The sequence below is a fragment of the Marmota marmota genome, unplaced genomic scaffold (assembly GCF_001458135.2).
Source record: "Marmota marmota marmota unplaced genomic scaffold, marMar, whole genome shotgun sequence".
NCBI lineage: Eukaryota > Metazoa > Chordata > Mammalia > Rodentia > Sciuridae > Marmota > Marmota marmota.
This window is the reverse complement of record NW_025999999.1, coordinates 8746442-8772483: the sequence shown is the minus strand read 5'-3', so window position 1 is coordinate 8772483 and position 26042 is coordinate 8746442. Positions and strand designations below refer to the sequence as shown.

The 26042-nt window shown below is 53.0% G+C and overlaps 2 protein-coding genes across 7 annotated transcripts in view; both read left to right on the top strand.

Annotated features, from left to right (window-relative positions):
• The window catches only part of Sh3pxd2a (SH3 and PX domains 2A), a 215097-nt gene extending 189225 nt beyond the window's left edge, over window positions 1-25872 (top strand). For 4 of the 6 annotated variants that reach the window (XM_015494748.2, XM_015494747.2, XM_048807273.1 and 1 more), the window contains 6 exons: window positions 3711-3794; window positions 8774-8891; window positions 12203-12540; window positions 13586-13635; window positions 16477-16596; window positions 18775-25872. In XM_015494748.2, coding sequence (XP_015350234.1) covers window positions 3711-3794; window positions 8774-8891; window positions 12203-12540; window positions 13586-13635; window positions 16477-16596; window positions 18775-20739 — 2675 coding nt within the window. In that variant the 3' untranslated portion in view covers window positions 20740-25872. The remainder of the gene's footprint in view (window positions 1-3710; window positions 3795-8773; window positions 8892-12202; window positions 12541-13585; window positions 13636-16476; window positions 16597-18774) is intronic. The other 2 variants (XM_048807272.1, XM_048807274.1) reach the window with 1 other exon arrangement.
• LOC107149861 lies at window positions 21266-25934 on the top strand. Its single transcript, XM_048807276.1, has one exon. The coding sequence runs from the start codon at window positions 21266-21268 to the stop codon at window positions 22574-22576; it is 1311 nt and encodes a 436-aa protein (XP_048663233.1). The 3' UTR covers window positions 22577-25934.
• Window positions 25935-26042: the final 108 nt, after the last annotated feature.

Sequence of the window (26042 nt, the reverse complement as noted above, 5' to 3'; positions counted from 1 at the left end):
AAGGCTCTTCTCCCTAAAACCACCTGAACCATTGAAGTAAGTGGGGCCACACCCAAGCCCCTTCCACTGTATAGAAACCAGCCCACAAGTGCACCTCCCCAGGCCTGTTCTGGCTGGCCCCACATGGGGCAGAGAACACAGGGGAAATTCCCTTGGTGTGTGGACCCCAGGCTTTGGCAACTTTGGGACAGAGACTGGGAAGAATAGTCTTAGAGCTAGAAACCCCCAGAAAACTCCCTGTCTACATAAGCCCTGGACACCTCTCAAGGACCCCACAAAGACTTGGCCTATGGTCCCAGCCCCACGCTGGGCTTCCTGCAACAAGAATGACCACAAGAGACTGGGTGTGTATGTGTGTGTCCTGCCTGGGTGGCCACCAGCCTGGCCCATGGCACAGGGTCAGGCAGGTCCATGAACCATTTCCCAGATCCCAGAGGAGGCTCAGGCCTCTCACTCGGTCTCTTTGATTAGCACTGGCTCCTTGAGGTTTTTCTGGGTCTTTCTCCTTGCATTTCAAGGAGCCTGCCTCTGTCCCCAGGCCATTGCTGGCCTTGGCAGCCTGACTGTGGACTCGGTATTCCCCAGAGCGGGCTGCCTGCCGAAGCCCAGGACTTTTGGGCCACCCCCAGTTCCCTGCTGCCTGCTCCTAGAGCCTTCCAAACCTCCCGTGGCCTGGAAACGGCCAATCTTTCCTTAACCAACTGTGGGAATGATCCAGAGGATGTGTCTGAGAGCCAGAGGAATTAGGCCTGCCACCCATGGCTCAGCCACTTCTAGGCCTGCTCCTCCCGCGCCCACCTCCCTGCTGCCCAGGCCAAAATAAGCAGCTCCCCCAGCACCAGCCCCTTGTTCCTCCCATCCCTAAATGTCAGTTAGTCGGTTGGCGGTTGGGCCCCACCCTTCTTCCTGTGTCACACTGATCAGAGCTTGGCCTTTTCAATGCACAGCCACCTTGGACAGGTCTCAGGGAATAGGCCCCATCAGGGAGGGTGCGAGTTTCAGGCTGAGCTACTCCCTGAGCCGAGGGACTGAGCCTGCATCCTCCCCCACTGGTCCTCTGGGGCAGTGGAAGACCTTGGCCTTGAGGTGGTCTGTCTAGTTTGTGCTCCGCAGTCCCCACTTCCTACCTAGTTCTGCTTCCTGGGAGGCATGCCACCGCCTCTCGATAACAATGGCTCACAGAGGCCCAGGTGGTAGATCAGAGGCTTTCATTGCCCTTGCCACCACCCTGGGAGGACACTGTTGCTGTTCTGCATCTCTTCAGGTTTGGGCCCTCTTGGGCCTCACCGTTGTGCCACATGCCTCTCAGTGAACCATCTGCTCCTTGGCAGGGAGGCTACTCTAGGCCCAACTCCAGGAGAGTGTGTGGTTAAGAAGGCTGCACCAGCAAGGGCAGAGTCGGGGTGTACATGGTGGAGTGAGCAAAAGCCCAGGTGGGAAAGAGCCTGGCAGGCCTGGGAGCATGACGCCAGCCTGGCCGGAACAAGACACAGGGGCTTCACATAGAATAGGTGGTGGCAATTTGTTGAGGATTTTGATCTTGATAGAGTAAGAATCAGACAGTAATCAGTGCAAGTTCTGCATTCAGGGGTGTGTGTGTGTACATGTGCACCCAGAGTGCCCCTTTTCTACTTGCTTCTAGTAGGACCTGTGTGCCAACACCTGGCCACACATAGACAGCTGTGGATTCCACCATCACATCTCGGGCATACCTTGCCGGAACCACAGAAGGGCTCAGGGCTGGGTATTCCAAGCCCCAGGCCCAGCCACTGTGGTGTGTCCACAGCTCTGCAGCTGGGTGGTAGATGTGTAACTTAGCACCCCTGGACCTTTGCTTCCCCACTTGTGTGATGGGGCTTGTGCTGACCACACAAGGCTTCTGTGAGGCTTGAGTGAGATGGTCTGTGAGTGGTTTAGACTGGGCCTGGCTTGCCGGGAATAAATGTCAGCTACCATAAAAGTGGCCCCAGGTCCAGACATCAGCTAAGCCCCTCTGCCACCCAGAGAGGCCCCACTCCCTCACGCCACCCCATCTGAAAAACCTTACACAGGACCTGATTAATGTCCCCAGAGCTCCTTAAGACCTTGCTTGGCCCCTGCCAGACCAGGAGGTGTCACCCTATGACAGGTGAGGAAACAGAGGCTTAGAGAGGGATGGAAGGCCTCACAGAGTGTCACAGGTGGTGGAGTCTGAATTGGAATCCACACCTCCTCGCCTTTTCCCCAGACCTCTACTTATACAAGGCTGGTCAGATTCCTCCCAGGGAGAGCAAATGCATCCCAGAAGGCCTTGCAGGGGTTTGGGCAGTTTTTCTTTCATTCTAACCACTGGCCTCCCTTCCTCCCCTGGCCCCAGGCAACCTGACAGCCTCCTTCTGCAGTGCAGGAGGTAGGGCCAGCTAGCACCCAGGAGTCCTGGTTCAGTGTCCATTCCCCTTGGGAGTACCATAGGAAGGTAGGGGCATCTAGAACTTGGACCTGAGCACAGGGGTGCATGGGGGCTCAAAACCCAGCCATAATAACTAGAGGACCGGTGCACAGTCTGCGCAGAGAGCAGCCCTGGCAGAGGGATCTCAAGCAGTGAGAAACTGGGGAAACTCAGTCTGTGTTGTCAAAGATCCAAATGGATGACATGAAGGAGCAGAGCCAGGGCTGCGGCATTTGTCCCTGCGCATTTCATTCAGCAAACTTTTCCTAGGCCAGAGGTGCTGTGCTAGGCTCTGGGAATGCAGAGACAATAGGCAAAGTCCTGTCTGGCGCTCTAGCACACTCCTGTAATCCCAGCAGCTCTGAAGGCTGAGGCAGGAGGATACGAGTTCAAACCAGCTTCAGCAGCTTGGCAAGGCCCTAAGCAACTTGGAGGGACCCTGTCTCAAAGTAAAAAAATAAAAAGAGCTGGGGCTGTAACTCAGTGGTTGAATGCCCCTGGGTTCAATCCCTAGTACCCAAAAAAAAAAAAAAAGAAAGGCAAAGTTGTCATCCTCAATAGACACCATCTAATGGGACAAGTGCGAAAGCAACAACATAAGCCGGAAAGTGCGAAGCCTGCCAGGAAGGGACCCCAGGTCTCTCCTAGGCACACTCATCCCTCTCAACATGCTGCGTGGCCCATGATGGCAAGCTCACAATCATACTTGTTGATGTCAACCCAGGTGCTTTTGGACACAAGCCCTCTGAATCAGCCTTCCCAGGAAACAGCGATCCATCGCTGCAGCTGAGGGGCTGCCTCTCAAGGACTGCTGTAAGGGACTCTTTTTGGTACTGAGTTTGGACCCAGGGGCACTTTACCACTGAGTTACATCCCAGCTCTTCTGCTTTTTAAATTTTTTTTTTTAAGACATGGTTTGCTAAAGTTGCTGAGGTCCTCCTGTCTCAGCCTTCCCAGTCACTGGGATTCCAGACATGCACCACCATGCCTGGCCAGGATCTTAAAATCTGTAGTTCTCTCCATGGCTCTGGGGCATAAGCTGAGAGGTTTGGGTTTGGTTGCATTTTCCCCCCACATGCCAACAATATCATCTGTCAGATCTACCCTCATCCAGCTAGGTTTGACCCTGGGCTCAGACTAGGTAATGATGACCTGGAAGCGTGCTTGGACCTCCCTCCCTCTGTCCCCTCCTCCTCCCCTCCCCCATCCCATCTCATCCTCATCTCCATTCTCTCCATTGGTTCGTGTTGGCCGCATGCTCCATCACCATCTCCCACACCAGTGTCCAAGAGACGCAAGGCCCATCTGCGGCGCCTGGATCGCCGGTGGACCCTGGGCGGGATGGTCAACAGGCAGCACAGCCGAGGTGACTGCGGGCACACGCCTCTCTTCCCCCCACTGCTGCTGTCTCTCACTAACGCCTGCTCCTTCCCACCCTCTGCCCTCTGACCTCTGCCTGTGGCCTCCTGACTTACCATATTTACAGGACAGACTTTCCTCTCACTTGCTGCAACTGGGAGTGGGGAAGGGGCCATGCTTGGGAATTGGGGCGGCACTAAGGGTGGTGCTGGTTTGCTGGTGTCCTGGGAATGGGGGTCGTGGGACTTCAGACACGGTTATAGGTCCCCCAGAAAGGAACAAGTCTTGAGGGACCAGGGGGATCTCAATCCCTATAAGGGCACCCCACCTCTCCATCCTTCATTGTCTCCTGCTGAGAAAGGCTCCATTGGCTAAGCCATCCTTGTGGCTGCTTGGGAACTGAGTGCAAAGAAGGACCAGCCAACAAGCCTCCCCCTTCGTCCAGCTCCACTTAAACTAGAAAGGTGCGGAAGTCAGGCAAAGTCTGGAACCAGGGCACAGCCCCGACCAGTGGGGTGCGGGGTTAGACCCCACCAATAGCAGCAGACTGGGGTTTTAGGAGGGGCTAAAGAAGAGGATTCCAGGGAGGCTCCTCACCTGGCCATGGGCTGATGAGGAGGGGAGACATTTGCTCTGTCGGAGTTTTCCCAACACCCAGGAGCTGGGGAGGTGAGGGAAGAAGGTACACGCCTTTGGACATCCCCTAACCATCTGCAGAGCCCCCGACTGGTGGAGGGCCAGTTTCTCCTGCCCCACAGAGAGCAGAGTGTGCTCCTCAGGGTGAGGACACAGCTGAGAGCAGCTTGTCACCCCCGAGAGGGGCATGTAATGAGCACTGGCCTTTTGGGAACACAGGGATGCCCCAGCTCATACTCCCACCCTCAAAGCTTGTTTCCAGAAGACAGTGGGAGCATGTTTTGGTGTCTGCCCCAAGCCTGAGGCAGCAGGAAGTCTGGACTCTTGGGTGGCCAAGCCTGTGGTTGGCTCAGCATCAGGCTCAGAACACTGGTCATGAGGAACCCAGCTTGTCCCCAGGGAGGAACATGGGCTGGAGCCTGGGGGCTGATGTAGGACAGAGGGATGAGTTGTAAAAACAGCACCAGGCCGAATGTAAAGCAAAGGCCACCTTCAACCTGGAGGGAGGAACAGCAGTGCAGGGAAGCAGCCCCAGCCATGGTGGCAAAAGAGAGTGGAATGGGGACCTGGAATCATAGGGACGAAGGTTGGCCTGCTCCACACTCCACACACTAAGCCCCAAACATGACTGACTCCACGGACACGCAGCTGGTGCAGTACACACCCTGCACGGCTCCCATGGCCTCAGTATGGCTGCGGTACCTTGTCACATCTAACCCTTCCTTCCCGTCACAGCTCCCCATCGACAGTCCTGTGCACACACACAACCACTCACAGGGCACAAATATAATTCCAATTATGCAGCCACACATAGACCATGCCACAAGTACATTATTCAGTCATCAGGGCTTTGTACACACAACTAACAGTCAATCACATCATCACATTCGGCAACACCCACAAGTCCACATACACATAACCCCCATACCGAGGGTTCACAGGCAGTGTAGTCACAGCTATTCACAGGATGATGCACGTGGACACAATTACACAACCAAATGAATACTTCCGCATCACCCATACATAGCAAATACCCAACCCCCCGTAAGAGACCAAGAGACCTAGCCGGCATAATTTCCAGCCTTGCTCTGTTAAAGCAGGCAGCCAAGAGAGGCCTGCAGAGAGCTGGCTGGGGACAGCACTGCCAACAGCAGAGTGGGTGGGAGCAGGGTGGAGAGGGCGACATCGAAGAACTAGACAAGAGAAAGCAGTGCTTCCCGGGGCCCCGCTCCACTCCCCGTCCCCAGCCAGCCAGGCCGTTGGAATCAAAGGCCTCTCTTTCACAGAGGGGTGAGGGAGTTGTAGGGGCCGGGAGGGGAGCTGGAGAGACTGCTGACAGAGGGGAAAGTGTTTGGAAAGAGGAGGCCTCTGTGGTTTGGAAACTGCAGGACTTCCAGCCCCTGCCTCCCAAACCAGAACAGTCTGTCCACCTCCCCTTGCCCATTCACCCTGTCAGCCGCCTGGCCAGCCCTTACCAGGACAGGAGTGCCCCCGTCCCTACATGGCACAATCCCAGTCCCCAGGCTCCGGCACGTCCCAGAGCCCTGAGAAGTCCCTGAGCTCACAGTCTCCCACCCCCCAGCTGCTTCCTAGGGACCAGCTCTTCCTGGCCTGCCGAACCACTCAGGACCCACTGGGGCCGATTCTATCCATCTGTGTATTCCGTTGTCTGGACATCCCCAAGGTGGGGTTTGTGGCCAGGTCCATAAGAGTATCTGTCTCCACTTGTCCTTCAAGTCACCTGTGAGTTGGGAGGACCGTGTGACACATGTCCACATGGAGGCAGTCCATGCCTCTTCCATCTGAGCCAACCAGGACAGAAAGCCGATCCCCATGGAGACAAGTGGGAAGAGTTGGTCTGACTGCCTGGCCCCTCCAGGGACGAGGAACCCGAATTCTCCCTCACTGTCCTGCCCAGCGACCAGGGCAGGGTGAGCCTCACTGGTAGCCAGTGGTCTTACAAGGAGCACATAAACTCCAGGGGGACATGTCACAGCCCAGAACTCTTAAGAACAGGGCCTTTTGCAGGACCCACTCAGTTTTGCTGGCAGAACTGATATCTGATTCTGTCCCCCTTCCTATCCCAGGAGGTCAGAGAAGACAGGAGCTTCCATGGCCTGTGGACGCTTGTCTGCCACAGGCACCCTAAGAGGTTGCAGCAGCGGGGCCTGGATCTCCGGAAGGCGAGCCCACACTACATGGTCAAGGCCCTGTACTTGGTGGTGGGGCAGGGCAAGGCTTCTCTGATCTTCCCCGCAAGAACTGTCATTTTTCTCTGCAAAAAGTAACCTTGCCTAGGAAAACTTTAATGATGGCTTCCTGCTCAAACCACAGGCTTTTAAAAATAGCCCTGCCGAACAAAGACAAAATGTGAAGCGCAGGCCTCACCTCCCCCAGACCTCAGACCCTGGATTCCCCGGCCTGGTGCTGCCCCTCAGGCCTGGGCCAGGGTTTACTGTGCCCCACTGGAAAATGGAGCAGGACCAGAAGCAGGCAGGAGAGCGAAGGTTGGCCCAGAGAGTGGGGAGCTGCTCCAAGGCCCGAGTCAGAGTCTGTCTGGGCAGGTTCTCAGGCGGGCTTGGCAGCAGTTCATGGGGGGGAGGGTCTGGGGTGGAATCTGAAGCCCCCTGGAGCAGGGCCCTCCCTGAGTCGGACTGAAGAAGGCCTACAGTTGTGGAGAGCATGCTGAGGAGTGGCACAGCCTCCCATGGGTTGTCACCCACCCTTTGGTTTTTTGGCAGCCTTTCAGATTAGGCCAGTGGCCCATCGGTTCCATCCTTCAGCCTGGCAGGACAGCCGCCTCCACCCCAAAGGGAGTCACTATCTTGGCCCAGCACAGGGCTGCAGACAGGACCCTGATAATCCAGGAGAGAATGAACAGATGGCCCTCCCGCAGCAGGGAGCTGAGGTGGCAGCTGTCCCCCTCCCTGACAGCCACTAGAGGCCCAGGCAGGCTGCCTGAGGGTCCAGCCAAGGAGTCCAGGGGGTGGTTGTCACAGCTGGGAGCCAGGAGGGGCAGGCTCTTAGAGGCCAGCTCCTGCTATTTCGAGCTCTCTGCAGGCTTCCCACTCAAGACACTGCCCCGCCCAGCCCGGCCTTCCTCCTCACGGAGCAGCCCACAGCCCCCTGCTCCTGCTGCACCAGCACAGTTCCACCTCTGGAGCACCCAGGCCCCCGAGGACTTTCCAAGGGCGTTGCCAGATCGTCAGTTTTTTCACCTCTGCTGTCCCTTGTTCTCCCAGTGAGGCTGGGTGGGAAGTGTGAGCCTTGAGCTGTCTGTCCCCTAGGCAGAATCTCACCTAGGAGGCAGGTGTCCTCCCTAGCCAACTATGAGTCTACCTGGTCTTGCCAGGGACAGGAGGAGTGGACCCAGCAGACCTGAAGCAAACACCTCCCTGGAAACCTGAACAAAGGCTGTAGAGGGAGCATGGGGCTTCCGCAGGAGGGAGACTGAAGGGGGCCAAGGGGATGCCTGGCACCCCAGCCTCCCCACACCTGTCCCCTCAAGCTCTTCCTGAGGTTCCCCAAGGTGCCTTTCTGTTGCCTTGGGAAAACCTTGAGCAAGACCCTGAAGTCACACCCATGAGAGTAGCGTAGACGTGAATGAGCAGTGATCTTGTGGACGGCCGGGGCCACACAAACCCAGGAACTGTGGAGAATGTGGGGCACCTGGCAGCTCCGCCCCTGCCACAGGACCTTTATCTTAACAAAACACAGCCACTCCCATAGGACTTGCGTTCCATGAAACTCTCCTGGGGACATTACATGACCTGCTGTCAATCGGGGGCCAGGTGCTTAGTGAAGGCTTCACCAAGGAGGTGCCCCTGGAGCTGTCTGAGGCTTAGAATGAGGAAGGATTTAAGGGACTGAGGCGGAAGCAGGGCCAGGAGAGGGCATTTGGGACACAGATGGAAACGTGGCACATTTGTGGAAGGGGTATCCTGAGGGTCCTGAAGGTATCAGGGGACATCCAGCATTGGTCTCAAGACTTTCTGACAAGCAGTTTCCTTCTAACTCTGCCTTTAGCCCAGGGAGCTTCTGGGGCCCTCTAAACTCCAGGCTCAGCATCCTGCTTGCCATTATTAGGCTGGGAGAGCTGGCTTTGCTGAACAACCTGGGACGTGGCTGGCTTTGACACACACTGGGCACGGCAGTAACCCCCGCCCCCGTGACCTTTCACTGCTACTCCTGAGGCCTGGTCCTTCCCTTCCCTGGAGAAGCCAGAGCTGACCCAGAGCACCTTGGCAAGCAGCTGAGCAAGGCCAGGCCTGGGCAGGAGGGGACAAGAAGCAGGGCCTGCACCTCAACTTCAAATAATCTTGCTCTCTTACTCCCACTGCCCACTCACAGAAGAGAAGTATGTCACCGTTCAACCTTATGTCAGCCAAAGCAAGGACGAGATTGGCTTTGAGAAGGGTGTCACCGTGGAGGTGATCCGGAAGAATTTGGAGGGCTGGTGGTATATCAGGTAGGACCCTTGACAGAGCCACAAGATGCCTCTGGCCCATCTGTCCTGGGCCCACAGAACTGGGTGCAAAGGAGCTATGGCCATCCACTGGTGGGTACGTACTGACAGCAGCCCTGTACCAATTGTGCACATCTGGAAAGCTCAACCAGGGAGCGCTGGTCTTGCAGAGTGTCTCCGGGGGCAGGAAAGCAAGGCTGAGCACAGCCAGCACAGTGCAGGGCCCACAGGCCATGGTGCAGTTCCTTCCCGCTCATCTGCCAAGCATTCAGCACATCTGAATTTGGTTTTCTGCGTCCGGCCTTGGCTGCCTGGTCTGATCCACAGTTAGAGCAGTTTGGAGCACTGGTGTCCCCAGGCCCTACTGAAGTCCCATCAGACAGCCTCTGCTGTCATGGCTCACCACCCAGGGCTCCTGATGTGAGCTTGTGGCATCCATGTCCTTGGCCTGTGAGGGCTGTTCCACTTTGCAGGACTGTAGTGAGACTAGAGTGGAAGAAAGGTCTGAGCCCAAGCCCAGTTTGGGCTATCAGAGGTTCCTCCTTCCCCTGCCCCATCCCTCTCCCAGAACCTAATCCCACTTCTCAGTTGAGAAATCCATTTGGGGTATGGGTCAGGGAGTGGTGGGGGGGAGGCAGTCTCCTGACCCACTGGAAGTAAACAGAACCCTGTGACTCCACTCACCATTACCAGACCAAGACCTGCCCTTTAGCCTCCTCTGCCCTCCAAGGCAGTTGCTCTCAGGAGACACTGTTGATTCCTTTGGAGAAGCTCAGCCATGGGGACTTGACCCAGCTTTTCCTCTGCTGCCACCTAGCTAGGGGAGACTGCCCCCTCTCTGTGGGCTCTGGGAATTGCCGTTTCAACCCAGCACACCCAGCAACCCCAGACCCTGCACCCGCAGGATGTGTACTGAATGGTCTCTCCCAGAGAGGCTTGGGTTGTGCTATGGCACCCCTGTGACCAAGGCAATGTGAGCACTCACAGGACAGTTGCTCAGAATATGGCAGGACATGGTGGTGTTAAAAGTTAGTCTATGCTGAGCTGATGATGGATGAAGGCCACTGGCTACACAGAATCCAAACCTTAGTGTGACTTGGTAGGAGGTTCTCTCCCTCATGGTCCTTGCCCTGTTGTATATCAGTCAGGAGTAACGAAATGTCCCTTTTTGTCCTGCTAGGTGGGATGAACAGTACCTGGGTGTGTGTTGCCCATGGTCATTGCCCCTGCCTTTTATGTTTAGGAACAGAAACTAAAGCCAAGCCAAAGACTTAGCAGCCAGGAGCCTGAAGTGGAAAGGCCAGCAAACGTCTTGGCAGGCTGGTGGCCTCATTCACTTGCCTGGAAGTGACCTACAAGGCTGCTTTCTATTTTGCTTTGTTTTGCTTCATTTTTTGGTTTTCTAAAATGACCAGCAAAGTTACTCTGAGCTACTTCTAATCAACTCTTGTTCCCATGGCCTAGTCCTTGTCCCCGTTAGCCAGTGGGAGTCCAGCTGAGAATACTGTGCCATAACAGTTCCACCTTAAGAAAGCTGCCAGACACCCCCTTAAGTATGCCATTTCCCAACATTCCAGGCTCTGTGTTGATCCTCATTTCCTGTCTTTTTTCTCCTCCCCCACCTACACACACACACACACACACACACACCCCTCTGCTGCCTGCCCTGCGCAGAGCTGGGAAATGGCTGTGAGAGAAAGGGGCTCAGACACAGCCACTCCTGGTGCCCTTGCATTTCCCTGCCTGGAACCTGGATTTATCTAAATAACATACAAACTCTGAAATGGGGGCACTTGGGGCTGTAAGCAGGCCTTGCTTTGCTTTTCTTTGCCTTGGCCTTTGGCTAATAAGAAGCTTAGGCACTTTCACTAGTTGCTTCTATCCACCTTTGAAAGTCACCGTTACATCTGAGAGCCATCACAGCCCCAACTTCCATCCTTCATTCACTGATGTCCGCTTTCCAAGCCCGGACAGATGAGCTTGGGACAACCTGTGCACATTACTGTTATGGACGGAAGGAGCCTCTTCCTTCTTGTGTTCTCCAGCAAATCTCCATGTTCCTTCTCTCACCTAATGAGTTCCTAAGAAAAGAGGGTGAAAGGAGGGCTGTTAGACATCTGGCCTGGAAAAACTATTCCAAAGAGCCAGATGTGTCCCAGGGAGCAGACAGGGACATTGCAACTCAGGCTTGGGGGCACTGGCCAGCAATTGCCAGTCCAGGAAGTGAGTCCCCAGTGGATTTGGGTGAAGACTCAACACCACGGGGAAAAGGGAAAAAGCTTGTTTTTAAGAAGTCATCAAATCACCAGAATGAAGTCAGCCCTGTCATTTGTCTTTTGCTTTTGTTTATGAGCTTTTGGGTTTGTTTGGCTTTGTTTTTGTTTTGCCATACCAATGGTTTTAATTTTACCAGTCATGTGCTTTATTCTTGTCATTTATGGTTTCTACTTTTGGAGCCCCATTTAGAAAGTCTTTCTCAAACCTCCAAATTATGTAAATATTTTTTATTTTTGCTCCATGTATGGCCAGATTCTTTCTTACTTATTTTTCCTAATTGGATAATGCATTGTCCTCAAATCACTTATTGAATAATCCATCCTACCCCACTGATTTGAAATGTTGCCGTTAGCCTGTTCACAAACTTACTCTGTGAACTTCACCCATGTGCTGTCCCTGCGTAGTACCCACACCCTCCCCAGTCAGTCAGTCTTCTTTACACACCTCTTCAGTGTGTCTATCCTTATGGATACACTTTAACAGCTACTCTGTTCCTACATCTTGCAGAAAAGTAAAATTGAGCTCCAGAAAACAGACTTTTCCAAGGTCCCATAGACCAAAACTCTCACCCTGTGATACCTCTTTCCTCTTTAATAATCCTTTTCTTTCCTGTGGGGCATTTAACTCCATACACCACTTTCTCATCCCTTATCTTCCATTTCTTATCTCTAGGGTTACCCTCAAATGATTGTGGAATAGCATTCTCAATTGTGAATAGCTATTGAGAAGTCTACCTTTGGGCACCCACCACTGGAGAACTCTAATCTCAAGGTCCCATGTTTATTTTACCTGATACTTTGCAGAGAATGAGAGCCCATGCCAAGAGGGACCAGGCAAAGCAAAGGGAGTTAGAGGAAAGAAGCTGTTCTCTGAGCATCTTTCCCAGCAAGTCTCAGCTCTGGTTCTCTTGGAGCAGTGGGATTACCAAGTCTCTAGCAACGCATGGTAGAAAAGTCTCAGCTGGGCAAGGCCAGGTGGATACTAGGGCCTGAGCCTGAAAGAGATGTAATGATGGTGTGGCCCACTCCTCTCCACAGATACCTGGGCAAAGAGGGCTGGGCACCAGCATCCTACCTAAAGAAAGCCAAGGATGACCTGCCAACCCGGAAAAAGAATCTGGCGGGCCCCGTGGAGATCATTGGGAACATCATGGAGATCAGCAACCTGTTAAACAAGAAGACGTCTGGGGACAAGGAGACTCCACCAACTGAAGGCGAAGGCTCTGAGGCCCCCATTGCCAAAAAGGAGATAAGCTTGCCCATCCTGTGCAATGCTTCCAATGGTAGTGCCCTCGGTGTCCCCGAGAGGACCGTCTCCAAACTGGCCCAGGGCTCTCCAGCTGTGGCCAGGATTGCCCCTCAGAGGGCCCAGATCAGTAAGCACATCACTGACCTTAGGTCCTTGCCACAGAGCTCTTTATAGTGGGGGCAGAGAGTGCAAGGAAGGCCAGAAGAGAGAGTGGGACCTAAGCTACAGACTGAGGGATCCTGAGCCCTTATGCTGTTAGCTCAGGTCATTCTCATCACCAGTGGAGAAGGCAGGGGAGTGTGTGGCTGTGCCTCTCCCAGCCATCTCTCTGAAAGTAAGTCACATGAGTGCAGGCTATTAGCATTGCCCCTTCCCTAGAGACCAGGAACGGCCATTCTTCAGAGGAATGTAGTCCAAGAGAAAGAAGTGGTTTCTTCACACTATAATAAAGATTTTAAGAACCTAGTGGTTGATGTGTAGATGATTTAAAAATAAAGCCCTCAGTTCCCTGCTTTGTCAAGTACCTGCAGGGCTTCTGTTTGGAGTGAGAGATGTGAAAGATGGTAGGACATCTTCCTGGGACTTAAACCAGTATATTTTCTTTCTTTCTTTCTTTTCTTTTTTTTTTTTTTTTTTTTTTTTTTTTTTTTGCAGTACTGGGTTGGAACCAGGGGTGTGCAACCACTGAGCTACATCCCTAGCCCTTTTTATTATTTATTTTGAGACAGGACCTTGCTGGATTGCTCAGGCTGGCCTGCAACTTGCAATCCTCCTGCCCCAGCCTCCCGAGTCTCCAGGATTACAGGTGTGCACTAGCACACCCAGCTCTTCCACCAGTTTCTAGAAACCTGAAAGAATGAGCTGAGACTTTAGCACTCTCCACAAAGTGGTTTCAACAGAGTTTATGCCAAGGATCTCCTTTAGCTGGGCATGGTGGTGCACCCCTATAATCCCAGCTGCTGGAGGAAAGCTGTTTTTTCAGTTGAGCTCTGACTTAGGTTCTTTTGGCCCTTGTGCATGAAGCCTTTTAGGCATCAGCTGGGAAGTTGTCATTAGGTGTCCCCTCTTGCCTAGCTCTGTGCTAGCCTCTAAGGATTTAGAGTGAGCAAAAAATAGACATGCTGTTGCGCATTGCCTGAATGGAATTACTAAAGCCATGTCTCTTCTTCTAGGCTCCCCAAATCTAAGGACAAGACCTCCACCACGCCGAGAATCCAGCTTGGTATGTGTGCTGAATTTCTACTCCCTTTTTGTTCCTTTTCTGGGGCTGTTCTCTAGCAGCTCTGATTAAGAGGCTGTCTTGCTGCAGAGCCTACTGCCTAAAGGTTTTCCAGGGCTCTGCTGGGGCTTCCAGTTTTGGGGGCTGGAGGCATGGAGGGAAGCCTGTAGATCCCGGCCTTTCTGGGGGCCTGGCTGGACAGTTTATAATCGGAAATGCACTGCGCTCCACAGCTAAATAAATCCATCCCAGCCACTGCACTGGCAGACATAAACATTTAGACTGGCCGGCAGCAATGTCCAACCAGGGCATTGCCAGGAGCTGGAAATGGGGCTGCTGTCCATGTTGCCTGGAAGACTTTCAGCTTTGCCTTGCTCAGGAATGCCTGGTGGATGTGGTGGATGTCAGAGCCTGGGAGGGCAGAGGGCAGATCCGTGAGTGGGGAGTTGCAAGGACAGGCTCACACCAAAGTTTATAGAGTGTCCCCACTGCTGGGTTCCGGGCTCTTATGGGTAGGGTTTCCTGGTGACCAGCATCTCAAGCAGGTAGATGTGCAGTCGGTCTAGGTCTTGGGGGACCCAAATGGTGGTGGCAAGCTGAGAGTCCTGGAACAAAGAACTGTCATCAGGGCTGTGGACAGATTGGAGCTTCAGCCTGCCAGGCATGGCTGTGTGTTCTACTTTCAACATGTTGATGCAGAGACCCTAGGCAAGTCACTTACCCTCCTCAGGCTTCAATTTCCTTACAAGATAGGGACAGCCCTAGCTATCTCTTAGGGCTATCCTAAGGATAAGAAGCGATGCATAGGGCTGGCAGGCAATTTCCATTTCCCATATCAACTTGACTATGGGATAGAATCTTCTGGTGTACAGGGAAAGATGCTAAGGTCATACCCGGGCTTAGCAACAAATCACTGTAATCAGTGACATCTGCCCTTAGAGAGGGGATAGCATCAGTCCATGGAAGAGGAGACCTCTGTACATATAGGGCTTGGAAGATTTTGTTCCTTCCTTGCCCTAGCTATTGGCTTTCTTTTCTCCATGGGCTTACTGAACAATGGATTCTGCTTCCCTCCCATCTCTTTTAACACAAGCTAATTATTTTCAGGCAGACTTAATTTGTGTGAGAATGGGCTAATTCCTTCCACACACCAAATTCAGGGTTGCTGAAACAGGGCCACCATCCAGGTAGGTTCTGAATCTCACCTGGCCAGGAAGCACAGGATCACAGAGCCAGGCATTGGGCAAGGAGGGTTGACTGATTCACACCCAGTCCCTGAAAACCAGCTCCCTCCCACCCTCATTCACTGTGCTCCAAGACAGCTCTGTTTTGTTTGTTTTGATTTTTGGTTTGGTTTTGGTTTTGATTTGGTACTGAATTCAGGAGCACTTAGCCACTGAGCCACATCCCCAGCCCTATGTTGTATTTTATTTAGAGACAGGGTCTCAAGGAGTTGCTTAACGCCTCACTTTTGCTGAGCCTGGCTTTGAACTCACAGTCCTCCTGCTTTAGCCTCCCGAGCTGCTGGGATTACAGGCTTGCTCCACCGCACTCGGCTAACAGATCTGTTTGGATTGACAGGATTGGGATTAGGACATGAGGGTTTCAGGGGTGTTGACCTTTGGTCTTTGAGCTCTTCCTATGTCCCTTGCTGGACTAGAAGTTATCTACATATCTCAGTAAGTCTCTTAATGACCCTGTTATTAGTTCCATTTTGTAGATGAGGAAACTGAAGCTCAGAGAGTTGACATCAAGGGCCTCACACACAGCTGGTAAAATACTGGGACTGGAGCCCAGCAGTCTTCTAGGTCTTCCAATCACAGAAAAAGCGGGAGGGAGTGAGGGAGGCGGTGGTGGGGATCTACCCTAGGACTGAAAATAGTTGCCTCCTGCTACAGCACAGCTGCTTCCCCTCCTCATCTCTTCCCTCCTCCCCGCTCCCAGTTGGTTTGCTTTAACCCCTTCTGTATGAAGTAGGTCACACACACCCAAAGCCCATTCTAATCAGTGGAGGCTAACTGAAGCTAGAATCCACAAGGGCATGTTGTCCATTGGGGCTACTGTTGGATGCCCGGCATCTCAGATCAGCTTCTGGCACCTGGGAGCCACTAGCAAATGGTAGTAGAATGAACAAATGAGGCCCACGTTAGCCCGGAACCATGAGCTGGGGCAAAAAAAAACAAAAAGTATCCTTGACTGTGGAGTTTAGATGTTGCTGTACAGGGGTCTAAAAGGCACTTGGGACCTCAGTGTGTTCTATCTGCCTTGGAGACAGTGTCCTGAGTTCTAATCGGGGCTTCCCTAAATTTTTGGCACTGTCAGGATGAGCAGCTGAAGACTTCTCCCCAACTCCACTGCCCCTTGCACTCCCACCTCAGCCTCCTAGAGATGGTGAGCTCCCAGGCCCCGCCTGGCTGCCAGGCACCCCACCTGCAGCCCCTCACCTTTCAACTCAGGAGGGAGGCGCTCCTCTCCGGGAGGCAGTGCATGCATTTTGTCTTAAGAATTTCTCTGCTTTATCGTTTTCATTTTGGGATCCAACTGTTGAGGCATCAGAAAACTGGCCCTCCAGAGATGGAAGCATAGAAACTCTAATATTAAGAGTAAGCATCTGCCAGCTCAGACCAGTCTCAAGTGAACCCTAAGTACCGCTGGAATCTCCTCAGGAGCGCAGCCTCTTGGGGATCTGCCCTGCAAGCGAGGACAGATGCCTGCGGGGCCAGCTGCTGTCCAGCTGGTCCAAACAGCCACACGCACATCCCCCGGCTGGAACGGGCACCGGTCCTTGGCCTTGTCGCCTCCCTGGTTAGCTGGATTTTGCTCAGTGTTCTCTTTCCACTTTAGGGGTTCCAGCTGCCGAAGCCACCAGAGCCCCCTTCTGTCGAGGTGGAGTACTACACCATTGCCGAGTTCCAATCGTGCATCTCTGACGGGATCAGCTTCCGTGGTGGACAGAAGGCAGAGGTGAGCCTTGGCCCCGACGCCGAGGGTTTCACTCATTGTGGTCAAGGCCTGCATTTCCCATTTTACGTCTTGCTAGCAAGGTTCCTGGGACAAGAAGGGATGGTACAGAAACATGCCCCACAGTGAAGAGCACTTGCCTAAAGCTGGTCAGGGCCACAGTAGGGACTAGAAACCCGGATGTGTGCCTCCACCTGTGTGCACTCAGGGTGCCAGAGCGTGGGTGGGAGCTGAGAATGGGTGCCTCAAAACAAAGGGCTGCTATAAGCACACAAACTCCGAGGAGAGGGGTTAAATAAGACCCAACTCATTTTGTTTTTATGGTGGCAGGGCTTCTCAGAGCCTAGGATAGGGTGACACCCAGTCTATCATAGTGGTATTGCTGGGCCTGCTGTTTGTCCCCACAGCCTTTCTCTCCCAGGAGCACTGCAGGGGCCTGCACCCCACAGAACCCACATCGCGAAATGCTGTTATTGGGAGCCTGTGGTCCAGGCCGGTGCAGTAACAACATACTTAAGCCCCAGTGTGGCCACATCTGCACCACAGGACCTCTGGCCTTTGATACAGTTACTTCTTTCCCCCCAGGTTTTTAAGTAATTGTCTCTAAAAGGGGTACGAGACCCTGATGTGTGCCCCCCCACCACAACTGTCCTCCTAGCATTAAACAATTCTACACACACACACACACACACACACACACTCACACGCTCACACGGGAAACCTTACAAGACTCCAGTGGATGGCTGCAACCATGGACAGTATCAAACCCAACATATACCGTTTTTTCCTGTACAGTCACAGTCGTGATAAAGTTGAACATATAAATTAGGCAAAGTAAGAGATCAACAATACCAACTAATAAAACACAACAATTACAACAATATACCATAATAAAAGTTACTTAAAACTTATGAATTGTATATTTCTGGAATTTTCCAGTTAATGGACCACAGGTAATGACAACCTTGGAACACAAAACCTTGGCTAAGGGAAAACGACTGTACTTCATGTTTTATTGGTGCTGAGCATGGTGTTCCAGGGGACAGAGAAGATTCTGACTGGTTCGTTTCTCTGGAGTAGCTTTGTATGGCCATGCAGTTAAATCCGAGAGACACGTGTGAAGCTGTCAGATTCACTGGGCTTCCTCTGCCGGCTGCAGAGCCGACACCCCAGCATGAATGTTTTCAACCACGTGTCTGGAACTTGGAACTATTTTCAAGAGAAATCATTCTCTCTAGTTCTAGGGTTTCCAGAAAAGCCTACAAACTTAGAATGAAGGTTTGGTGGGGCTGCAGAGGCATGGTCTCCAAAGAGCTCAATTGTCGTTCTCCACTCTCCCTCTCTTCTTTCCTTCCCCCCACTCCATGGTGCCAGTGTTTTCATGCTCCCCAGCCCCAGAAGCCTTCCTTGGGACCTTTTCCTCCACAAGTGTCCCACAATCCCAACTTATCTTCCCTTTACATTCCGCAGTTCAAATGAACCCCAGCACAACCAGCAGCTCATTCCTGGTCATTAGCCTATCTTAGAAGTCAAGGAGGAAGCTCCTTGAACTAGTTTATAATAACATGGAAATGATTGAATAAAAGCCCCTCACCCTTTCTACAGGAAGGCATTCAACCCAAAGAAATCTCAGGTCATGGAATTTCAGTAGGATTCCACAGTGAAATGACAGTAGTCAGGGGACACTGAGGAGATGTTTTGCCAAGAGGCTCTGGCTTAGGCCTATATGTCCCATTTCAATCCATCTATGACTTCCCTGAGACACCTTTTCAAGGGCCTCCCAGGGAGGATCTAGGAATATTGGGGGTGGGAGGAGGACTGGGTAGTGGAATGGTGGTGATTCTTTGTACATCTGGTTCCTTGGCAAGTTGGGCTTTGTAGGGACTGGGAACAGTGTGGTAGTTTAGGGGAAGTGGAGGAGGTTTCTGTAGAGGAGGCCAGCTCAATACAGACTTGGAAGGTTAGGGGACAGTAGAAACCCCTCAACCAGGAGATGTTAGAGGCATGGTTTAAATTCTGATCTGTCATTTACTGCAGTGGGTCTTGGGCCACTTTCTCAAGGGCTCAGTTTCCCATCTGCAAAGCGGAGGTGATGGAGCCCAGTGTGAGGCCCCTCATCTGGGACACCACAAGGTTCCAGAGACCCTCTCAGCTCACTGGCCTGCCACCTCTTCCTCCCAGGTCATCGACAAGAACTCGGGCGGCTGGTGGTACGTGCAGATCGGTGAGAAGGAGGGCTGGGCCCCTGCGTCCTACATCGATAAGCGCAAGAAGCCCAACCTGAGCCGCCGCACGAGCACATTGACACGGCCCAAAGTCCCGCCGCCAGCACCCCCCAGCAAGCCCAAGGAGACCGAGGAGGGTCCTGTGGGTGCCAACGAGAGCCAGGATTCCCCACTGAAGCTCAAGTACGAGGAGCCCGAGTATGACATCCCCGCCTTTGGCTTTGACTCCGAGCCGGAGCTGAATGAGGAGCCCACAGAGGACAGAGGCTCAGGAGACCGGAAGCCTGCCCAGCCCCGTAGACCCTCACCTGCCTCCTCCCTGCAGCGGGCCCGCTTCAAGGTGGGCGAGTCTTCAGAAGATGTGGCCCTGGAAGAGGAGACCATCTATGAGAATGAGGGCTTCCGGCCATATGCAGAGGACGCTCTATCGACCAGAGGCTCCTCTGGGGACAGTGACTCCCCAGGTGGCTCCTCACTGTCCCTTGCCAGGAAAAACTCGCCCAAGTCGGGCTCCCCAAAGTCATCATCGCTCCTAAAGCTCAAGGCAGAGAAGAACGCCCAGGCTGAACTGGGGAAAAACCACTCCTCGGCCTCCTTTTCCTCGTCCATCACCATCAACACCACCTGCTCCTCCTCTTCCTCCTCTTCCTCCTCCCTGTCAAAGAACAGTGGTGACCTGAAGCCCCGCTCTGCCTCGGACGCAGGCATCCGTGGTACTCCCAAGGTCGGGGCCAAGAAGGACACTGATATGAGGGCTGGGCTGACCTCCTGTGCCCGGGCCAAGCCATCTGTCCGGCCTAAGCCCTTCCTGAACCGGGCAGAGTCACAGAGTCAAGAGAAGATGGACATCAGCACTTTACGACGCCAACTGAGACCCACAGGCCAGCTCCGGGGGGGCCTCAAGGGCTCAAGGAGTGAGGATTCAGAGCTGCCCCCACATACAGCCTCCGAGGGGCCCAGTGAGGGGGCCAGGAGAGGCTCAGCCGACATCATCACCCTCCCGGCCACTGCTCTCCCGTGTACCCCCAAGAAGGAGTGGGAAGGGCCAGCCACCTCCTACGTGACATGTAGCGCCTACCAGAAGGTCCAGGACTCGGAGATCAGTTTCCCTGCCGGCGTGGAGGTGCAGGTGCTGGAGAAGCAGGAGAGTGGCTGGTGGTATGTGAAGTTTGGGGAGCTGGAGGGCTGGGCCCCTTCCCACTACTTGGTGCCCGATGAGAACGAGCAGACTAACACCCCTGGCAAAGAGCAGGATGTGCTAAAGAGCAGGCAGAATGAGGGCAAGTCAGACAGCCTGGAGAAGATCGAGAGGCGGGTGCAAGCGCTCAACACCGTCAACCAGAGCAAGAGGGCCACACCGCCTATCCCCTCCAAGCCCCCGGGAGGCTTTGGCAAGACATCAGGTGCTGTGGCGGTGAAGATGAGAAACGGTGTGAGACAGGTAGCAGTCAGGCCCCAGTCGGTGTTTGTGTCCCCACCACCCAAAGACAACAACCTGTCCTGTGCCCTGCGGAGGAATGAGTCACTCACAGCCACCGACAGCCTGCGAGGCGTCCGCAGGAACTCCTCCTTCAGCACAGCACGCCCAGCGGCCGCGGAGGCCAAGGGTCGCCTGGTGGAGCGGGCCGCCAGCCAGGGCTCCGACTCACCCCTGCTGCCCACACAGCGCAATGGCATCCCTGTGTCCCCTGTGCGCCCCAAGCCCATCGAGAGGTCCCAGTTCATCCACAATAACCTCAAAGATGTGTACGTCTCTATTGCAGACTATGAGGGGGATGAGGAGACCGCGGGCTTCCAGGAGGGGGTGTCCATGGAGGTACTGGAGAGGAACCCCAATGGCTGGTGGTACTGCCAGATCCTGGATGATGTGAAGCCCTTCAAAGGCTGGGTGCCCTCCAACTACCTGGAGAAAAAGAACTAACCGAGATTGTGCAGTCACTCCAGCCTCTGTGCCACTGTACCCGCCACTGGATGAGCAGTGACATGCAGACCAAAGGGGAAGGACAAAATGGGAGGGGGTGGGGGAAGAACAACATTAAACCCTGCAGATGTGGGACCTTAAAGATGGCCCGCCTCCCAGCTGTTGCCTGGAAGGGAGGATACATTGAATAGGGGAGGGAATGACCTAGAACCCAGAGATGAGAAAGTTGGGACCTACGTGTGCACCTTGGTGACTTCATTGATGGAGTACATGTCATTTGGGACAGGCCATGTGGGAAACCCCAATTGTGCCTTTGCTGCAAATCTGGAAAAGATGTGGTCATAGGGGGGCCTCCAGCATTCTGCCCATTGGGCTGTTTTGGTGGCTACCATGTTGCCACCAGAGGTAGCCCTTGTATTGTCCTTATCCATGTTTGTGGATTGTGCTGTTTCCCAGGGATTGCCACCACCCACCGTGGCTGGATGCATGTGAAGACCCCACAGGCCCTGGGACTTGGAGTTGTCTCATGAGCTCACGTCTCTCCCGGGGCCAGGCCACTATCGGTGTCTGGGAGTTAAAGAAAACACAGTTCCCAGGTGCCAGCAAGAACTACCTTCTTAGCTGTCATTGCCCTGGCCTTGAGAAGAGAGTCCGCCCTCCTTGGGGTACCCCATGGAGGACACAGTGCTGGAGTTTAGAGAGGGTAGGGGAAGCCGTCAGGCTCTCCGTCATCAGCACAGACTACTTGGGGTATTTTTGGGCGAGCAGTTCCTTTGCATGTTTCGGGAGAGGTTTGTTGACTTGGGGTTTATATGTCAGGCCTTTGGTTGGGTCTTATTTTAGGAGTTGTTTGGGCACCCTGGGGGGTCAGCCTCACATGGGAACAGAAGGGGTGGAGGGTGGGCTTTTCTGTTGTACTCTGTGGAGGGGTGTTTTGTTTTGTATTTGGCTTCCCATCCTCCCCTCCATAAGCCACGTCGTTTCGTTTGGTTTCCACTGTGTGGACTTTGCCTGCGCGGCACTTGCCAGAGGGATTTGGGGCTGGGTAAGCCCAGGTCTCAGTCTTGGCAAAATAGAGAAACTGTCCTTCTGGTTCCTGCCCAACCTTGGTGGGGCAAAAACCCTCCCCAGGAGGGAGGAAGGTGTTGTTAGGAGCCAGACCTTTGGAGAGAAGGCAGTGCCCAGGCTGCTGGGTGGCTGCCATTCTGTGTATGTTCTCCCACCAGGGCAGGGCCGAAAGCCTTACAGAGACTGTGGAGAAGCAGCCGTGGCCCCCACCCTGGGTGGAGGGGACCCCAGCTGGGCCTCCTGGGTCAGACTGGAGCAGACACCACCAGCCACTCCTCTGGCCTACTGGCAATGCCACAGTTGCTCGCGAAGAAGGAGGACCCTGTGCCTGGAGCCAGTCTGGTCTTCCCGGGGGCAGTGCCCCAGTGAAGAAAGAAGCAAGAGAGTGACATTTCCTGCAGGTCTTCTGTCAACTTTGGGTTGTTTTTCCGTTGTTGATATCTCAGAGGGACTCTCCAGAAAGAAGCCCAGCCAGCTTCTCCAAGGACTCACCCTATGTTGGGAGTGGATTTCCGCACGTGCCTTTGATTTCAGACAGACCAGGCTTCACAGCCACCGAATGAGCTGCCAGAATCACCAGACTAGGGGCTGTTGTTTCCTACAGAGGAGGGAAGCCCTGCCCTCACCTGCTCCCCCGAGCAGGCCTTCACCCTCTCCCCCACCCTCCAGGATCCCAGAGGCCTTGCCTGGGATCCCCGAGCCCTCACCACACACTGATCCTGGCAGCTGTAGCCAACTGCTCGAGTTCTTTGTCAGAGGGCCGTGGTGAGATTGTTTTGTTTCCTTTTGTTTTGTTCGCGAGTTTGTTTAAAATCAAAATTAGATATTTTCTTCTGCTGGACAGTATTAAATAGAGCAGGATGTTGAGTTAATCTGCTAGATTGCAGTACTAATGGTAGTGGATTAGTGTCTTCATATTAATATTATTTTTACTTATTTGAACAATAATGATAAAGAAGTGGTTCATTATTTTTTAATTAATGCACTTTAAGGTGGAATGGAAAGAAACCCAGAGAGCAAAGTGCATTACTTAAAGATGCAGTATATACTTTTCTCATTTTTAAACAGCACATATTTATTAAAAGAAAAAAAAGTAATTTATGATTATTTAAAATAAAATTTAAAAGTAGAGTGTCTGTCGGGTTAAAGGACCTTCCACATAGCTGCCTTCCTGGGGAGGGCCTGTGGCCTCGCTCCACAGATGTCCGCTCTGAGCCAGTTGAATCACTAGCACACCGCCGGCCAGGCCCGGAGGGAGCACAGCACATGGTGGCTGCCAAGTACAGAGCATCTCAGTTGGACTGGACCAACCACAGTGCTCCCCAGAGCCTGCCTCCCCTGCCCCACGTGTGCATCTGCCCCGTCAGGCTCTCTACCACCCACCAGTCCCCCAGCCCCTCAAGGACCCCCTCTCCTTGATTCCCAGTGCCCTGAAGCCAGAGAGTCATTAAAAAGCAGGGCTGGAAGGGACCCTGGAGGTCGCTCCGTCCCATCCCTTCCTGTTACTGCAGCCCAAGGACAGGAAGAGACTTTCTCAAAATCACACAGCTAGTTAATGGCAGACTCCCCACTGCATTAATCCTGTGTCTTTCCCACCCCCATTATAGCTTATTCTGTGGTCGTCGTGTTTACATTGTGACATCCAGCCCCAAGGATGGCTGGGAGTTGCTCAGGCATCCAGGAAAAGTGGGAAATGCTGCCACCTGGTGACATCACGTAGATTTGGGCAGTGAACAGGGATCGCCACGCCCTCGTCTAGACCCCACTCCTGACCCCTCCCCTTCAGCCCCTGCCTCCCAGCACAGCAGAAGCCCTGCAACCCAAAGGATATTAATACTTGAAGTAAGAAGGGTGCATGCCAGTCCTCAGATATGGCCAGGGGGTGCCAAGCCTTGTGCCCCTGGACTCCTAGCCCTACCCTGGGCAAGAGGGCCTTTCCCTAGAGCTACTGAGCTGTTTTGTGACATTGGAGGAAACTGCCAGCAGCAGCGGAGGAGGGAGGGGGCCTGGGGTTCTGACCCACCAGGAGGAAAACCAGATCGGACTAAAAGGAAAGAAAAATGAAATCTCAGCAATGTCCAAACCTAGTTTTCCATTAGTTGCAATTGAAAATGTGAAACGACATTGTATTGCTGTATACTGCAACTTTAACCATAATGAGCCCTTCTGCGGTCATTATTGAGGTTTATATAATGCCCGAAGTTGCATCCTTTGGTGCTTTGTTTTTCTATTCAGTTTAAAGACCTTTTTCTTTTATTACAAGGGAAAAAAAAATACGTCTTCATCTCTCTCCCACCTTGTCCTTCTTTGTCTCGGCAGGCCTGGTGTGTTGCCTGGCTCCTCTGCGCTCAAGAGGAAGCTGGAAAGGGGCACCCCTGAGCAGCAGGTGTGCGGTCTGCCTTGGGGTTCCCCTCCACCCAGCTGGCTTTGTCTGCCAGGCTTCAGTCTGTCCAACCCCCACCTGGCTCCAAAGATTTCTCTCTTCCTCTCTTCTCCATCTTGACGAAGGCATTATATAGAATCGTTGTAATCACTTTCAGATGTTAGAGCAGCATATTTTACTGGCATTTGTATCCATCGCTTTCCTCAGTAAGGCATGTTACTACTTTCATCATCTTAAGGAAAAAAGACAAGGGAATTTCGATCAAACGTTATTTTCATATTACTAGTACTTGCAGAGTAGGCGTAGAACTATTTAAGTTTAGATTTTGGTTTGGTAGTTTGTTTTTAAGGGGGAAAAATGAAATAGCCCCTACTTTTCCTGTTTTTGTATTTAACTAATATATTATTTCTTTAAGGTTACTCACTTCCCCTACCCCTTTCAAATACTTTGCATTCTCAATTGAAATGAAAACAATCTGAGAGACAGGAAAAGTGCAATATTACCAAGAGGGATGCCAGGGCTTATTGGCATGGTGGAGAAAGACCCTATGGTCTAGTCTGCAGAAAGTTGGAGGGGGACTGCTGGGAGGAATCGGAACTGTGGAACTGACAGGTGGGCTTTGGGGTTTGATGTTTTAGCCCTCTCCCTCTCCTGCTTCCCTGGCAAGTTGGTAGGGTTCCCCACCAGAGGGCAACCCCTGTTACTATTGGGTATCATCCACCCAGAAGAAAGGGATTCAGGGAAGAGGCTTGGGGGCTCTTGACCTCCTGGGCCCAGTCTCCAGAGCAGAGTGAGGACATCCAGGAACTGTTCCTTGTTTTCATTTCCATTGTTTCCAGCCAGCTGCTCAGAGAGACCTGTCCTAAAAATGCCTCCCAGCAGCCCTCTACCCCATTCCCCCTGCCCCCAGTCTCCTGATGTTTGGGCTGTGATCCTTTTGATGTATGTCTGAATCTTTCTAAAACTATGAAACCTCAGTTCAGTTTATGGGCAGGAAACCTAGATGAAACCAAACCCATCTGGAGGGTGTGGGCACCGAGGCCTACCCCAGGGAGATGGAATTCCCGCAGACCTGCAGCAGGGCCCGGCACTGAGCCCAGCTGCCCATTCATCTCAGCGACTTCAGCCTGAGCAGCAAGCCCTGCCTGTGCTCCACACCCAGACAGTCTGCAGGAGTTCTCGGAGAAGACTCAGAGGGGTCTACTTAGGTCTCTGCAGACAGATGCCCCCACAACAGGCACCAAGCCAGATGCCTCCTTTCTTGGTGCTGATAGAGAAAGTGGCAGGCTGGGAAGTCTCCTGGGGTCCAGACCAGGAGCTCTGCCCCTCAGGGCAGCAGGCATGCCCTTGCTGGTTTGTCCCCTCCACCTCCAGTACTGTACGTTTGCTGCTCCAACCCCATATTTGGTGAATTTCTGTACAGACATGGATCTCTGTGCCCAGAGTAGGACTCAAGCCCCTGTGTGAGTCTCCCTTGGAATGACACATCCACATAGCCAATCATCTTTGAGAATCTTGATGCAGAGCTCTCTAGAAAGAGAACTGTCCACATCACTAAAAAATTACTATTCCCTCACTTTTTTGAGGGTTGTGAGTTGAGTGTATGTGCACACGTGTGTGCATGCATGTGTGCATGTGAGTGTTGGTAATTTCCCGCTTGAACTAATAACATGGGGTTAGAGGAAAAAAAAAAAAAAAAAACACCGGGCAAGCTGTCTCCACTGAAAAAGTCCTTGGCATTGGGCAGGTCCCAAGGGACTCGCAGCTTCTGGCATCAAGTCTGTGTGTCATTCATACAATTTTTGGCTGGAGAGTGCAATGTGTCTTTTTTTTTTTTTTTTTTTTTTTTTTT